This window comes from Lithobates pipiens, unplaced genomic scaffold (assembly GCF_037356315.1).
Source record: "Lithobates pipiens isolate NorthernLeopardFrog02 unplaced genomic scaffold, aLitPip1_a1.2 Scaffold_28, whole genome shotgun sequence".
Taxonomy (NCBI): domain Eukaryota; kingdom Metazoa; phylum Chordata; class Amphibia; order Anura; family Ranidae; genus Lithobates; species Lithobates pipiens.
Window position 1 is genome coordinate 215,439,524 of NW_027507789.1, and position 15,341 is coordinate 215,454,864.

The following is a 15,341-nucleotide window of genomic DNA, read 5'->3' on the forward strand; positions in this document are numbered from 1 at the left end:
CACAGGCAGTGCAGTGAGAAGTGCAGACACCATATACAGAATGGCACATGAATGGCCGGACAAAAGGGTGGACAGGAGGGGCGGCTGCCCTGGACACTGATGATATGTGAAGTGGGGGGCACTACGAGGAGATTGGGGGGGAATTTGTGTTGGGAGGTGGAAATTGGGGGGATGTCAGGGGTAAGAATTGTTCTAGGAGGGGAAATTGGGGTAGATGTGCTAGGAGTGGTGATTTGCGGGGCTTTGAGAGGATTTGTGCTAGGAGGGGGATTTGGGAGTTTATGCTAGAAAGGGTAACATGGTGTGGGGGGGGATTTGTGCTCGGAGGGGAAATTCGAGGGGTAGAAGGTTTGTGCTAGGGGCATATGGTGAGAGTGAGGATTTGAGTTGGGGGGAGGATGAGGGGTCAAAGATTTGTGCCAGGAGGGGGGATTTCAGCAAGGGGGTGGATTTGTACCAGGAGGAAAGGGGGATTTATTCTTAGGGGGGAGTATGCAGATTAGTGCTCGATTTTTTCTAACATATAATCATACATCTTGGGGGGGGGGGGCATGTTCGCCCTCGACTTTAGGTGACCTTGTCCCTAGGCACATGTATGGGCATGACACGAGCACACACATTGATGCCTATCAATGCCATCTATCAGTGCCGCATATTAGTGCGTATCAGTGCCCAGCAGTGCTGCCTATCAGTGCCACCCATAAGTAACCATCAGTGCAGCCTTTCAGTGCCCATCAGTGCCACCTATCAATGCCCATCAGTGCGGCATACCAGTGCCACCCATCAGTGCCACCTCATTGGTGCTGCCTTATCAGTGCCCATCAGCGAAGGAGAAAACATACTTATTTACAAAAATTTATAACAGAAACAAAAGAAAAACTTTTTTTTTTTGTTTAGCAAAAAATAAAAAAGGCAGAGGTGATCACCAAAAGAAAGCTCTGGGAACAAAATGATACAAATTCTATTTGTGTACAGTGTAGCATGACTGCACAATTTTCATTTAAACAGCGACAGCGCTGAAAGCGGAAAACTGGGTCTGGGCAGGAAGGGGGGTGTAAGTGCCAGGTATTGAAGTAGTTAAAAAAAAAATCTGTCTCCTGACTTTTTTAGCTGTCTCCTAGATTCAAAGCAAATTTGTCAAGCCTTGTGCTACAGCATGGTCAAAGGGGAGGTTCACATTGAAGATCTGACAGCACAAGGTACCTCTGTATGTTCTTTACCTGTGTGCCCAGGTAATCCCCAAATCAAGACAAATTCTGGAAGCAAAGCTTTCACTTCACTCTCACCTAAACGACCTCGCCCCGCCCCCCTAACTCTAGACACCCAATGCTATCCAATTCCAGTGCGGGGAAAAAAAAAGTCCCTGTACTATTTTCTGTGCGAATCTAATGCGAGTTCAGCCAGACAACTGTATGGCTGAACTTGCATCTCACAGACATCGCATGTGATTGCCAACCTGCAGTGCGGGTCCGAATCGCATGTGATCTCTGAGATGGCAGCAGTGTGAACCCGGGCTTAATGTGTAAGTAAACCGCCCTATCAGCTTCAGCCAAATAAGCTGCCATCTTTGCCTGTTTAATCCACAACTTCTATGATGCTGCACGTGTGATCAGTTTAGACACCAGCCATTGGATGGTTTGACAGTTTGGTTGAGAGCACAACCAATGGGAGTGTTACGCTTCCGGCATGTGCCAGAAATGGGTTTACTTATGCTTTAAGTGGGGTACACATGGATTGAAATTCAGCCAGAAGGCTTTGGGGGGGGGGGGGGGGTGTACTAGAGCTGCGCGATTACTTGTTAAGGATAGTTATCAACATTTTTTCCCCCTTGCGATCTTGGCAAAGTATTTCCCGATTCTTTCTATGCAGAGAATTCCCTCTGTTCTGCTAAAGCAGACAGCCCTCAAAAGAAAGGGGGAAAAAAATTGGGCAGTCTGCCAAGAATCACAACATTCTTTAGCAGTGGAACTTAAGTATAAACATTGTAACAATTTGTCCTTTAGATCAAAGGAATACACTTTGGTGTGTAAATGAGGGAAGTTTGACCAATTAAGCACTAAACCTTTTTCTGACATTTGTTGGTTTCAAGTTAAAATCATTTTCTTTTTTGCTAGAAAATTACTTACAAACCCCCAAACATTATATATATATATTTTTAGTAGAGACCCTAGAGAATAAAATGGTGGTTGTTGCAATATTTTATGTCATGCTGTATTTGCGCAGCAGTCATTCAAATGCAATTTTTTGGGAACGAATTACACTTTAATGAATTTAAAAATAAAAACGAACCAGTAAGGTTTTCCCAATTTTTTTTTTTGTATAATGTGAAAGATTTTACGCCGCGAGAATCGTGATCTTTTTATTCTAAGAAAAAAAAATTGTGATTCTCATTTTGGCCAGCTCTAGGGTGTACTATAAGTGTAGTTCTGTCAGGACATGACAGTGTACTCTGTGTACAGTGTATTTTGACACACACACGACACTATTGATGCCCCTCACTGGACCAAACTGTATATAGTTCTCAGTATGTATCTCAGATAATCCATCCCGCGTCATATGGAAATCACCGCAGATGAAAGTTGATGATTTATCAAACTGTTGGTTCTTTTTTAACAGCGCACATCTATTATTAGTCTCTGCGGTTGACATATTACTTCCTAAATTGAATACCCAGGAAGTGAGAGGAGTATTAGGTGGAAACAATGAGAGTCTGAACATAGTAAGAGGTAGAAGAAGTGGGCACTGTGGGAGGGTAACATCCTCTGAGAACGACAAGAATGGTGTCACATAAACATCACCGTCCCAGACGCTCGTATATAAGAAGCGGAATCGGTAAAATAAAGGCGAGGAAACTAATAAAACATCTGTATTCCTGTAGGCGTGAGATCTAATAAGAGATATTTCATGTTTTCTACTGTAGTGTATCGTCACCAGACCTTTTAATGTCTTTTCTAATACAATGTATCAGCAGTATTGCTAACCAATTGTGACAAAAACCTAATAAAAATATTAATGCTACCTTGCAAAGTAATCAGAATGGTTTGAAAAAAAGCTTGAGTCATGGACAATTCCCACTCAATGAGCCAACATTCAGGCCATTGGTGGCCTTGAAAAATAATTAAATAATTGAAGGAGCCCAATGCAAAATATGTGACTGAACAGTGACTGCATCTGATAGGGTGCCCAGATTTTCTGACATCCATAGGTGACAGGTGTCTGAAGACAACAGCCGGAAGGGGGGTTTCCTCCATCCATGCTGTGTGGACTGATTATTATAAGACAGGAACTAGTGCCAAGCTACAGGGAAACCCTGTCATATCTTTTTCACTACGCTGGACCTACAAAGGGTCCAGGCCTCCATCACCAGGGTGGGCAGACCCCCAAAGGGGTCACCAGGAACTGGTGCCAAGCTACAGGTAAACCCTGCCATACCTTATTCACTATGCTGGACCTACAAAAGGTCCAGGCTTCCATTGTCAAGGTGGGCGTACCTCTAAAGGGGTCACCTGGAACTGGTGCCAAGCTACAGGGAAATTCTGTCACACCTTATTCACTATGCTGAACCTACTAAGGTTCCAGGCTTCATTCATCAGGTTGAGCATACCCCCAAAGGGGTCTTTATGGTCGGGGAAACATAGAAATGGAACATGGTTTTTGACCTGTATAGTAGCCTGTGACTAACTACACATTTTGCACTTCATGCCAAGGTGAAACACAGGATCCAGTTCTTGAGGCAAAGTCCCCAAGGTACACACCAAGGGTAACCAATCTGGAAACTGCTAGCTGGCCCGGGGCAATGAGCAGTTAGATCTTGATACTTCACCAGAAGACTACAAATCATCATAATGACACTAGCAAAAATATTGGAGTGGGCATGGGTATATGGGTGTACTTTATGTATGGACCTAGCAAGTTTTTTTGCCAGTGACCAGTCACGAGTAGGGATGAGCCCGATGTTCGATTCGAACCCATGTTCGAATCGAACATCGTCCGTTCGTCCGTTTGTCGAAAACAGAACTTTGTGGGCCGTTCGCATCAAATTCGTGTGATACGAACGGCCCACAATGCACTGTGCCAGTCGCAGTGCATTGCTGGCTAATGATTGGCCAAGCATGCACTGTGACCCCGCATGCTTGGCCAATCACAGTGCCGGCAGCGGGGAGAGCCATAATTGGCCACAGGTTGGATGCCTGTGGCCAATTATAGCTCAGGGGGTTTAGTAAACGCCCCACACTATATAAGGCCGCCAGCGCGGCGGCCTTGTGTAGTGTGTTGCGGCGTTCATAGAGAGAAGGATAGGCAGGGACAGTGTCGGCTGTGCTTTACTTCTTTAGATAGCACTGTTACAGTGAGTGTAGTGTTCAGGGAGAGAGCAGGATAGGCAGGGACAGTGTCAGCTTTGCTTTGCTTCCTAACCTAGCGCTGTTACAGTGGGTGTAGTGTGCCTCCTGCACAGCATACACCTGAATCTACCCCCCCCCCCCCCTCATTGCTGGTGTTGTGTAGTTCATTTGTGCAACACAGGCATCTGCCTAATATTCAGTCAGTGTAGTGTGCCTCCTGCACAGCATAACATGAATCTGCCCCCTCGTTGCTGGTATTGTGTAGTTCATTTGTGCAACACAGGCACCTGCCTAACATTAACATAACATATTTTGGGTGTGGGGTTCCCCTTAATATCCATACAAGATCGAAAGGGGCTGGTAATGGGCTGGGGTAGGGGGGTGATGGGGTAGCCATGCCATTTTTCTCAAAGATTTTCCTCCGTATTGCCAGGACAAGACATTACTTAATAATTACTTAATGCTTTAATAGCCGCAAGCAGTTTTAAATGGCTTTTTTTTCCTTTACAAATGTCATTTTGTGCAGGGACTGTTCTAAACATGGTAAACACGTGGCACTTCACAGGCATACTATAGACACCCCCCCCCCCCCCCCACCAGGTACGATATTTAAAATAATATTTCACTTTTTTTTTTCACTTTATGCATCATTAAAATGACTGCTCCAGAAAAAACGTCAGTTTTTAAAACTTCTTTTTGCATTGATACATGTCCCCTGGGGCAGGTCCCAGGTCCCCAAACCCTTTTTAGGACAATAACATGCATATCGGCTGTTATAATTAGCACTTTAGATTTTGAACGTTCGCGTCCATTGTAATTAATAGGGTTCTAACGTTCGTGCGAACTTTCGGTCCATTCGCAGGTTCTGGTGCGAACCGAACCGGGGGGGGGGGGGGGGGGTTCGGCTCATCCCTAGTCACGAGAATACAAGTCCCGTGTCCTGTACTGGATGATTAAGATAAGATGATTGCCACTTGATCTGACCGATTTGTCCTGTAAAGTGTCAGTGAGTCTGTACAATGCCCATACCGGGCAAAGTAAAGGCTTCCCTCTAGTGTATAGGGCCCTGGTACCCAACCTTCAGCACTTTGGTACTTGTTCTATGGCCCTTGGACCCCAGCAGTCTGTAGTGGGAGCATTGATTTATAAAGAAGTGATAGCAGTAATGTCTACTAGTCTCATGTAACAGTCTCTAACCACCATTTCCTGTAGTGTGTGTTTGCAATCTCTGACAGCCCTCTCTATTATTACATGTACTGAAGATTATATTGGTGATGTCTAGGGCCGCAGTTGAAGCTCCATATGCCTTGTAGGTTGACAACCACTGGTATATATGAGGCATAAAACACATTTACTTACCTTCCACTCGCTCATCTGACAATCATTTCAATGCCGGTTCACCTGAAAAAATCCCCAGTACATCTGGGTATGGAGTAATGTGCCAAACTCCTGGTGCCTTTTGTGACCAATCGCAAAGCTTGTGCACTCTCATATGCAATGCACACAGTTGCAGAACGTTGGTCCAGCATTTATGGGGTCATATCGCCTCCTCACTGCCTGTCAAACACTGGGCCATCTTTAATATCGATTGGACCCCAGGCAAAAACTTTCTTGGGTCCTCCAGAATCCACTTATAAACTATTGGTGGGCAGTGCAGGCTCAAGGGGAAGTTGCCTTGGGTCCCAGAACAATGACTGGGCCTGGGGCAGCTACCCCTTTCTCCCTGTGTTAAAGATGGCCCTGACACGGCCATCTTTAATATTGATTGGACCCCGGGCAAAAACTATCTTGGGCCCTCCTGAATCCACTTATCACCTATTTGTGGGCAGTGCAGGCTCAAGGAGAAGTTTCCTTGGGTTTCACAATAATGACATGGCCTGGGGCAGCTGCCCCTTTTTCCCTGTGTTGGACAGCCCTGACAGGGCCATCTTTAATATTGTTTGGACCCTGGGCAAAAACTTTCTTGGGCCCTCCCGAATCTACTTATCGACTATTTGTGGGCAGTGCAAGCTCAAGGGGAAGTTGCCTTGGGCCCCACAACAATAACTAGGCCTGGGGCAGCTTCCCCTTTTGCCCTGTGTTGAATACAGCCCTGGCTCTACACCTAGCCTAAGGGGTGGTCAATGTTTCCAAACCTGGGCACAATTCCTTCTAAAAAAAAAAATTGTATTTTGTAGAGAACAATCTTTCTTTAGAATAATTTTGCTTGTAGACAAAACTAAACTAGAGTCAGCAACGGGGTCAAACTATTGCTGGCAACAGTCAATCTGAGTTTTTATTTTAATACTTGAACCACAATAACAACAAGGGATGGAAAGCTCTTGCTGGCGAAGCCAGAGATATGAAGCTCCACGAGGACACCGATAAATAACGTTTTCAAGTGTAATCGAATGGCTCTGGCAGGATATGGCATTGTTGGTCGTAGGACTTGTTTTATGTTTGCTTATTACCCCTCCGGTTTTGGCTTTTTTGTGTGAGCGGGTCTGTAAGGTGTTCATTTCCTGACCCGCCACATGTAAAATAAAGCAGGGTTTTATTGTGAGATCGCTCGGTATTGAGCCGGCCTTTGTGGAGAAGTTGTAAAAAGTATATTAAAATCTATTTTCCAGCTGAATGGGCCACTGTTTGGCGAAGGTCTGTTTCCTGAGCCAGCAGGTGGCTGCCAAGCCTCTTAAAAAAAAAAAAGAACCTTTTGAATGGCAGCTACGAGTAGCCGGCGTGTCAATGGATACACAAAGGGAGAGGTTATATACAGGAGCGTGTGCGGTGTGGTCACAATGCGTGCAGTGTATTCCTCCGAGACACAGGTGACTAATACATTAGACGCGCCACGCGCTATTGGTGTTGGCTCTCCGCACACCTCATAGTTTTATAGAGCAAATTAATTCAGAGGTAGCCGAATAAAAATGAACTGAGAACAGTTAATCGGAGATCCGATTGCTGCAGCGGGAGCTGGGCTGGGAGAAAACACAAATGGCCTCTGGAGGAATCTAGGATGGAAAAGGACCTTGGGGTCCTAGCAGATGATAGGCTCAGCAATGGCATGCAATGCCAAGCTGCTGCTAAGAAAGAAAACAGAATATTGACATGTATTAAAAAGGGGATCAACTCCAGAGATAAAATTATAATTCTCCCGCTCTACAAGACTCTGGTCCGGCCACACCTGGAGTATGCTGACCAGTTCTGAGCACCAGTCCTCAGGAAGGATGTCCTGGAAATGGAGCGAGTACAAAGAAGGGCAACAAAGCTAATAAAGGGTCTGGAGGATATTAGTTATGAGGGAAGGTTGTTAGCACTGAACTTATTCTCTCTGGAGAAGAGACGCTTGAGAGGGGATATTATTTCAATATACAAATACCGTACTGGTGACCCCACAATATGGATAAAACTTTTTGCCGAAGTGAGTTTAACAAGACACGTGGCCACTCATTAAAATTAGAGGAAAAGAGGTTTAACCTTAAACTACTTAGAGGGTTCTTTACTTTAAGAGCGGCAAGGATGTGGAATTCCCTTCCACAGGCGGTGGTCTCAGCAGGGAGCATTGATAGTTTCAAGAAACTATTAGATAAGCACCTGAACAACCGCAACATACAGGGATATACAATGTAATACTGACATATAATCACACACATAGGTTGGACTTGATGGACTTGTGTCTTTTTTCGACCTCACCTACTATATAACTATGTATAACATTAGAAGAGAATTATGGGATTTTTTCCGATGCAGCATCGGTCCCCCACCGGCTTAAGACTGAGCAGAGAGCTAGCAACTGGCAGTCACTGGCTCCCTGCTCTGCCCCCCCCCCCCTCGCTCACATGGGGGCGGCTCAGGCTCTCAGACATGTAGGCAGATCCCGACTCCATTGTTGCAACCTTGCCTGAGCCTGGACCGGTGTTCTATCAGGAAATGCCCTATGTCAAAAGATGCCTCTGGTGGGTCTGCGCATGCGCAGTACACCACGTCACTCCAGCTGATATGTTGATCAGTTGGCGTGACATCAACACAGCACATGCGCAGATCGTCCGGGGCACTATCCGATGATCTGCTAAGCGCTGGGAGAGAATGTAATTGTTAGGTTCTGCCTCGCTATTGCGGGGCGGATTGTTGGTGTGTTGAAGGACGGGTTGTGGGTGTGTTTTAACCTCGCCCTTAGACACAGCCGAAACCCACCATTCAACACACTCAAGCCACCGTGCAACAGACAGGAAACATGCCGTTCGATACAGCCAAAACCCGCCCGGCAACAGTGAGGCAGAATCTGACAATTTCATTCTCTCGGCGCTTAGCAGATCATCAGATAATGCCTCCGACGATCTGCGCATGCGCCATGTTGACGTCACGCCAGCTGATCAACCTATCAGCTGTAGTGGCATGTGCAGACTCGTCTGAGGCATTTTTAGACGGAGAGCATTTCTCGACAGAACACCGGCTCTGTGACATCAGCAGACGGCGGACTTCAGCCTGCTGTCTGCTGAAAACAGGTCACAGGAGAGCAGAACGAACTGCACTGCTGCGATCCACAGGAGAAGTCCAGCCAAACAAGCTTTTCCCGTACTTCTCCTTTTAAAGTGGATCTGGGGGATTTCTCTAATAGAGGAGAGAAGTGAGAGCACACAACAGGAAGGTGCTAACTAACTGCACAGAAAGAATACAACAATGATTCACAAAAGTTACTAAAAGAATATAAAAAATAAAATATATAAAATAAAAATCAACAAACAAAAATGAAAAAGTGATTGTTGCTTCATAGAGGGCCCCCCCCCACTACTAAGGGGGCATTTAGTAAATGACAAATGGATCTCAGCTTGTGGGAAGACTTTGAGGATTGCACTTCCACCACAAAAAAATAAATTTGTTCCTATTGAGAATCGCTGTATTTTCATCCCACGCAATATGGAGACCGGTCTGTTTTACTATACAGAGCAATCTCTACCAGACACACAACTCCTCTCCCTTCACCCATTGGGGTCCACAGTGACTTGGGGGGACCTCGTTGATAAAATGCTGATAGCTACCAGATTATATGATCAGCGATGCAGCTGTTTGGCTACAGTTACTGATCGAATGAATGTTTTCCAACAGTCCTGTTCGAGAATAATCCATGATCAGGAATGGCCAAGCATGAGCCGAAATTCTCCCAGGTCCTGCTGAACCAGAGGAATTCCCATCCATCTATGGCCAGCTACAAGCTTGAATGCTTGCTTTAAAGCAGGGGTCTCAAACTGGCGGCCCTCCAGCTGTTGCAAAACTGCAAGTCCCATGAGGCATTCCAAGGCTCCTAAAGGCAGAGGCATGATGGGACTTGTAGTTTTGCAACAGCTGGAGGACCACCAGTTTGAGACCCCTGCTTTAAACTATTACTAAAGCTTTGTGTACTTTCCTACTCTGTGTAATGGTATTGCACAGAGCAGCACCGATCCTCCTCTTTTTTGGGTGCTCCTTCGGCGGTCTTGGCTCCTCCCCCTTGTTGAGTACCCTCCCCCCCAATAGCAAGCCTTTTCCTATGGTGGCACTTGAGCAGGCTCACTCCTGAGCCACGTTCCTGTGAATAAACATCGCCCATTCACACACAGAGCCCCTCCGCTTATTGGCTCACTGGTGGCTGTGATCGACAGCAGCAGGAGATAATGGCTCCTGCTGCTGTGTGAGCCAATGAGGCGAGAAAGAGACCTGGGAGAGCCTCTGCTCTCATGCACATGGCTGGATCGAGGTGGGGCATGATAAGTATAAGGGGGCGGGGGGGGGGGGCTGAACACTGAAGGTTTTTCGCCTTAATGCATAAAAGGCATTAACCCCTTTGAGCTGGAGCCTCCTGGCACTTTAAGAGATTTAGGATGCCGGTAGGTGGGGCAGCGGTTTATCATCATGTGACCACTGTGACTGGCTGTCACCGCAGTCAAATGGTCGCAAAGCTCTCGATCGCAACGATCAACAACTTTCTCTTAAGCGCCAATAACTGTGCCGGGTAGCGCGCAAGCTCTCAGCACAGCTGTATTCAAATAAATTCATGTAAATACGTGCCCGCTTGGCATCACCCGTCGAGAGGCCCAATATTTGCATGCAGTTAAGGGGAAAAAAAAACCCTTCAGCCCATTAAAACCACTTTGATGGCCTTAGACTGGAATTACCAGATCAGCTTGCTCCATTTATCAAAGTGTCCTTTAGAATTATACAGAGCCAGAGGACCCAACCAAAGTATTCCAGGTCCCTCATTTTCCAGGGTTTTGAATCTAAATGACAAATCCGGTGATACAGACAGTTCTTATTTCAGACAGGCTGATAAATGAAGCCCTAATTACCTTGGTTAGAGTCAGGTTTAAATAGAATATTGTTCCTCATACATCGCTCTATAGATAGACATGCATCATTTTTTTCTATCCAACAACAGTTTGTGCAACAAGAATAAGCTAAAATGTATTTAAAGCCAAAACTTTTTTTTTTTTTGTGTGTTCATTTTGCATATAATATGGGAAGGTTACAACCCCTTTCTGGAATTATTATTGTCACCAAAGGCAAAGAGTGAAAGGAAATCAAGTAGTCACCAAGACAAGAATATCCAATGGGGACACTTGTTCAGATGACCAAGAAAGGAAATCTCCAAGGTGTGAATGGAGCCTAAGGTGAGAACTCTTTTCAGAGAGATCTTCCCTTAAGCTCCATTCACGCCTTGGCGTTCTATTTTGTGGGCAGAATTGATGCGATTCGGAAACGCCGCAAATCGCAGGACGCCCTTGTGAGCCCCGCTAATTTGAATGTCACCAAATCGCGGCGTGATTTTGCCCTGATTGCACCTGGCGAATTGCTGTAAAACTGCAGTTTGCACCCAACAAATCGCTGTAAGATCACAGTAAAAACACACAAGCAGAATCACGGAACGCCCGACGCATTGGACGTTCTACAATTCTGTTTGTGCGTTTTTACGGTGATTCGTGGCAATATTGCGCCATTAAGGCTGCATTCACACCTGAGCATATCGTTTCCAGGTGTTTTTAAGGTTTTTTTTTTTAGGGTGTTCTTAGGGCATTTTCCTGGCCTTTTTTTTAAGTTTTTTCCAGCGTTTTTGTACAGACATTTTGAGGTCCAAAGGTCACCAATGTAAAACGCCTATAATCTGCCTATAAAGAAGCTCATGTACTTTTTTTTTGAGCTTCAGGCATTTTGCTTCAGGCGACAGAATGCTCAGATGTGAACAGGGAGGTCATTTAAACAAATGGGATTTTACTTGTTGGGCGTTTTGGAAATTTTGAGATGAGTGTTTTACGAGCTGAAAACGGGCACGCAGGACGTCCCACAATTTGCGGCGTTTACAAATCGCAAAATGGAACACCAAGGTGTGAACGACACCTAGGGCTCCGTTCACATCTTGGCGTATGGGGGGGGGGGGGGGGGCTGGCATCAATCGTGGTAAAATTGCGCAAATAGAATTGCAGTAGCTCATCTACTTCTTCTGGGGTGACAGGTGTCCCGCGATTCTGTTCGCACGATTTTACCGTTATTGTCCCCTGATGAATCGCAGGAAAATCGTCCCGTGTTTGGGGGTGCTATTGAAATTGACAGGTAACGCACGGTGCGTCCTGCAATTTGCCTCTATTGCGAATTGCGGACGGAACCGTGGCGATTCTGCCCCACGATTCGGAAACGGGGAGATGTGAACTTCCTGTTGTGTCTCTGGTACAGGAAGTGAAGAGGATAATAAAACCTGACAGAGGTCTTTCCCATTCCCTGACTATATCTAAAACCAAACAAAACATGTTTTGACTTTACATACACTTTAATACAATCAGCAGAGTCAGAAGAAACAAGTGCATTCCAGCCTGACTAGGAGACATTTTCCAAAGTATTGAAGAATCATGCATGCTCCTTAAAGACAGAGAAAGATCGAGGGGTGACCAGCCTGTCAGGTGGATTCAGAGTGAAACAGAAACATAAAAGAGATTCAGAGAGGTGGCATCAGAAATGTGAGAAGCTGCCAGGAATAGAGGTAGTAAAATGAGTTACCTTTTCCTTGACTCACAGAGCCGTGGCCCTCGGCCTCATATAATGTTTTGTATCCAGCTAAGGTTTGTATCTATCAGTTCTGAAAAAGATTTGCAAAAACCAATTTTCAGTTTCCAGTATATAGAAAAAATAAATAAAAAAAATCCAAAGCAACTTTCAATTTCTGAGTGCCAGAAGTCAAATTACAAATTTCCATCAACTTCAACCAAATAATTACACAATAATTAAAAAAAAAAAACATATGAGGAGTGCTGGTGGTGACAGATGTGATGATAGCCTCTGAATATCTGTCCCCACTGTCTGTCAGCATCCCAGCAAAGTACAAACATATATATAGGATTTTGTACTTGGTTCCCTTACGGGACATTACAGGCAGGTTCCCTTACGGGACATTACAGGCAGGTTCCCTTACGGGACATTACAGGCAGGTTCCCTTACGGGACATTACAGGCTGGTTCCCTTACGGGACATTACAGGCAGTCCCCAGATTACCAACAAGATGGGTTATGTGGGTTTGTTCTTAAAGTCTTACTAAACCCACACCCGTAAAATCATTCTGTATATGCAGTAAAGCATGCTTGCTATACTCACTGTCCTCTGCATTGTGTCAATAGGCTGTTTTGATCCAGTCTTTTCTAATCCTCCCCTTCTTTTACTGTCCCCAATCCATCTGCTGATAGAACAGAGCCTTGGAGGCACTCTGCACATGCACAGGGGACGTACTAAACGGCATATTGGGATGATTGGATTATTGGCTGCAATACTGAGAACTCTCACTAGATGTCGGTGTACTTTATACACATATATATGGTAATGACTCTGTTGTTTCTCAAAATATGTTATTCTTTTCTGCAGTGCTCGATACAATGTTGCAAGAAGCAGTTGCTAATGTTTAACTGTTCACTTGCTGATATATATGGAGATGTACAACAGAATCATTGTAAATTATACAGAAGTAGTGGAAAAATTACATTTGACCTGTTTTTCATGGGAATATTGGTATAATTATTATTTCTCATGGGGTTTATGGGAGGAATAACATGTTAATACCTGGCAACGAACATATTTAACCCATTACTGATCATAATATGCATATAACTATTTTTCTACATGGAGATTATGGGTGGAATATTGTAGTTAAACATACATAGGAACATATTTAACTTATTCTGTTGTACGTATATTATATATATATATATATATATATATATATATATATATATATATATATATATAGGAAAGTGAACAGTTAAACATTAGCAACTGCTTCTTGCAACATTGTATGGAGCACTGCAGGAAAGAATAACATATTTTGAGAAAAAACAGAGTCATTACCATATATATGTGTATAAAGTACACTGACTAGTGAGAGTTCTGAGTATTGCAGCCAATAACCCAATCATCCCATTATCCCAATATGCAGTTTAGTACGTCCCCATGCAGTTTGGTGTGTATTGCTAGAGGTCTATTTTGATTTATTTTTTTGGGAGGGTGCAAATGATCAGCACACAGGGCCAATCAGCACTGTCCAGATAGACGGTCAGGGGTCATACAGCCTCATCGTAAAATCAGAGGAGGATGAAAAATCCTCCTACAATCTTTAGCCAGTGCTCAGCCAGACACTGATAGAAGTCACACAACTGCTATATACTGCTGAATGCTGATGAGAAAATATATTTAGCACATAATTGCATTTCCATGTTATGAGTACTGTAAGAGACCAGATATAGTCAATGCAGGCTGGGGAGATCATATATAGTGAATGCAGGCTCCTGGGGAGACCAGGTATAGTGAATGCAGGCTCCTGGGGAGAGCAGATATAGTGAATGCAGTCTCCCGGGGAGAACAGATATAGTGAATGCAGGCTCCTGGGAAGACCAGATATAGTGCATGCAGGCTCCTGGCGAGACCATATATAGTGAATGCAGGGTCCTGGTAAAGCCAGATATAGTGAATGCAGGCTCCTGGGGAGACTAGATAAAGTGAATGCAGGCTCCTGGGGAGGCCATATATAGTGCATGCAGGGTCCTGGGAAGACCAGATATAGTGAATGCAGAGTCCTGGGGGGGCAGATATAGTGAATGCAGTCTCCCGAGAAGTGCGGATATAGTGAATGCAGTCTCCCGGGGAGAGCAGATGTAGTGAATGCAGGCTCCTGGAAAGACAAGATATAGTGAATGCAGGCTCCTGGGGAGACTAGATAAAGTGAATGCAGGCTCCTGGGGAGACCAGATATAGTGACTGCATGTTCCTGGGTTTACCTGTATACAGGTTGGAACAAGTACATTTTTTTAAGTGCAACTCTAGTAATTGTTTTGATTGCATAGGTAAGGGTTAACTGGTCATGTATTGATGTGGGATTGCTGACCGGTCCGCCAGACAATAGATGGCAGCAGCAAGATGGCCCCCCCCCCCCCCCCCCCCGGAAGATTCTGGGACCAGCGAGACGTCGTGCTGCCTCCGTTCTTGAATTGGTGTGAATACAACTGCGCATTCCTTGTGGGCTCCCAGCACAGTTACCGTAGCTAATGGAACGCTCCCAATCGCTACTTGCAGTTGGGAGCTGTCCGATCATGTGACGGCCAATCATGGCAGTCACATGATCATAAACCCCACCCTGCCTCCTGGCATCCTAAACCCCTTAAAGGGCTGGGAGGCACCTGCTCCAAGGGGTTAAGTATGAGTTGTATGCAAGTCGGATGTTTGTAACTCAGGGACTGCCTGTAGTGTCAATGTTATGGGCTCTCTGCTTGCCGGGGCCACCGCCAGGCGGTATATGCAAAGTATATTAGAAAAGCGCCAATGTGAGTTCATAGGAACACACAAATTATTTTGGCAAATACCAGGATTGCAATTTAGACTTCATCTTAGACATGTGCACTGCCGAAAAAATGTGTTCTTTTTATTTTATTTTATTTTTTTTCGCTTTTCGGGTCATTCGTTATGATCGTAATTAACCACTTGGGGACCGCCCACCGGGGATGTACGTGATTTTTT

General features: G+C 45.0%; 1 protein-coding gene across 3 annotated transcripts in view; it reads right to left on the reverse strand.

Annotated features, from left to right (window-relative positions):
• NFATC2 (nuclear factor of activated T cells 2) overlaps positions 1 to 15,341 on the reverse strand; it is a 177,397-nt gene that overhangs the window by 9,034 nt on the left and 153,022 nt on the right. Inside the window, exon 10 of one of the 3 annotated variants that reach the window (XM_077460533.1) lies at positions 12,345 to 12,423. The exons of the other annotated variants lie outside the window; for them this stretch is intronic. Coding sequence (XP_077316659.1) covers positions 12,380 to 12,423 — 44 coding nt within the window. The 3' untranslated portion in view covers positions 12,345 to 12,379. The remainder of the gene's footprint in view (positions 1 to 12,344; positions 12,424 to 15,341) is intronic. 3 annotated transcript variants of the gene reach the window in all.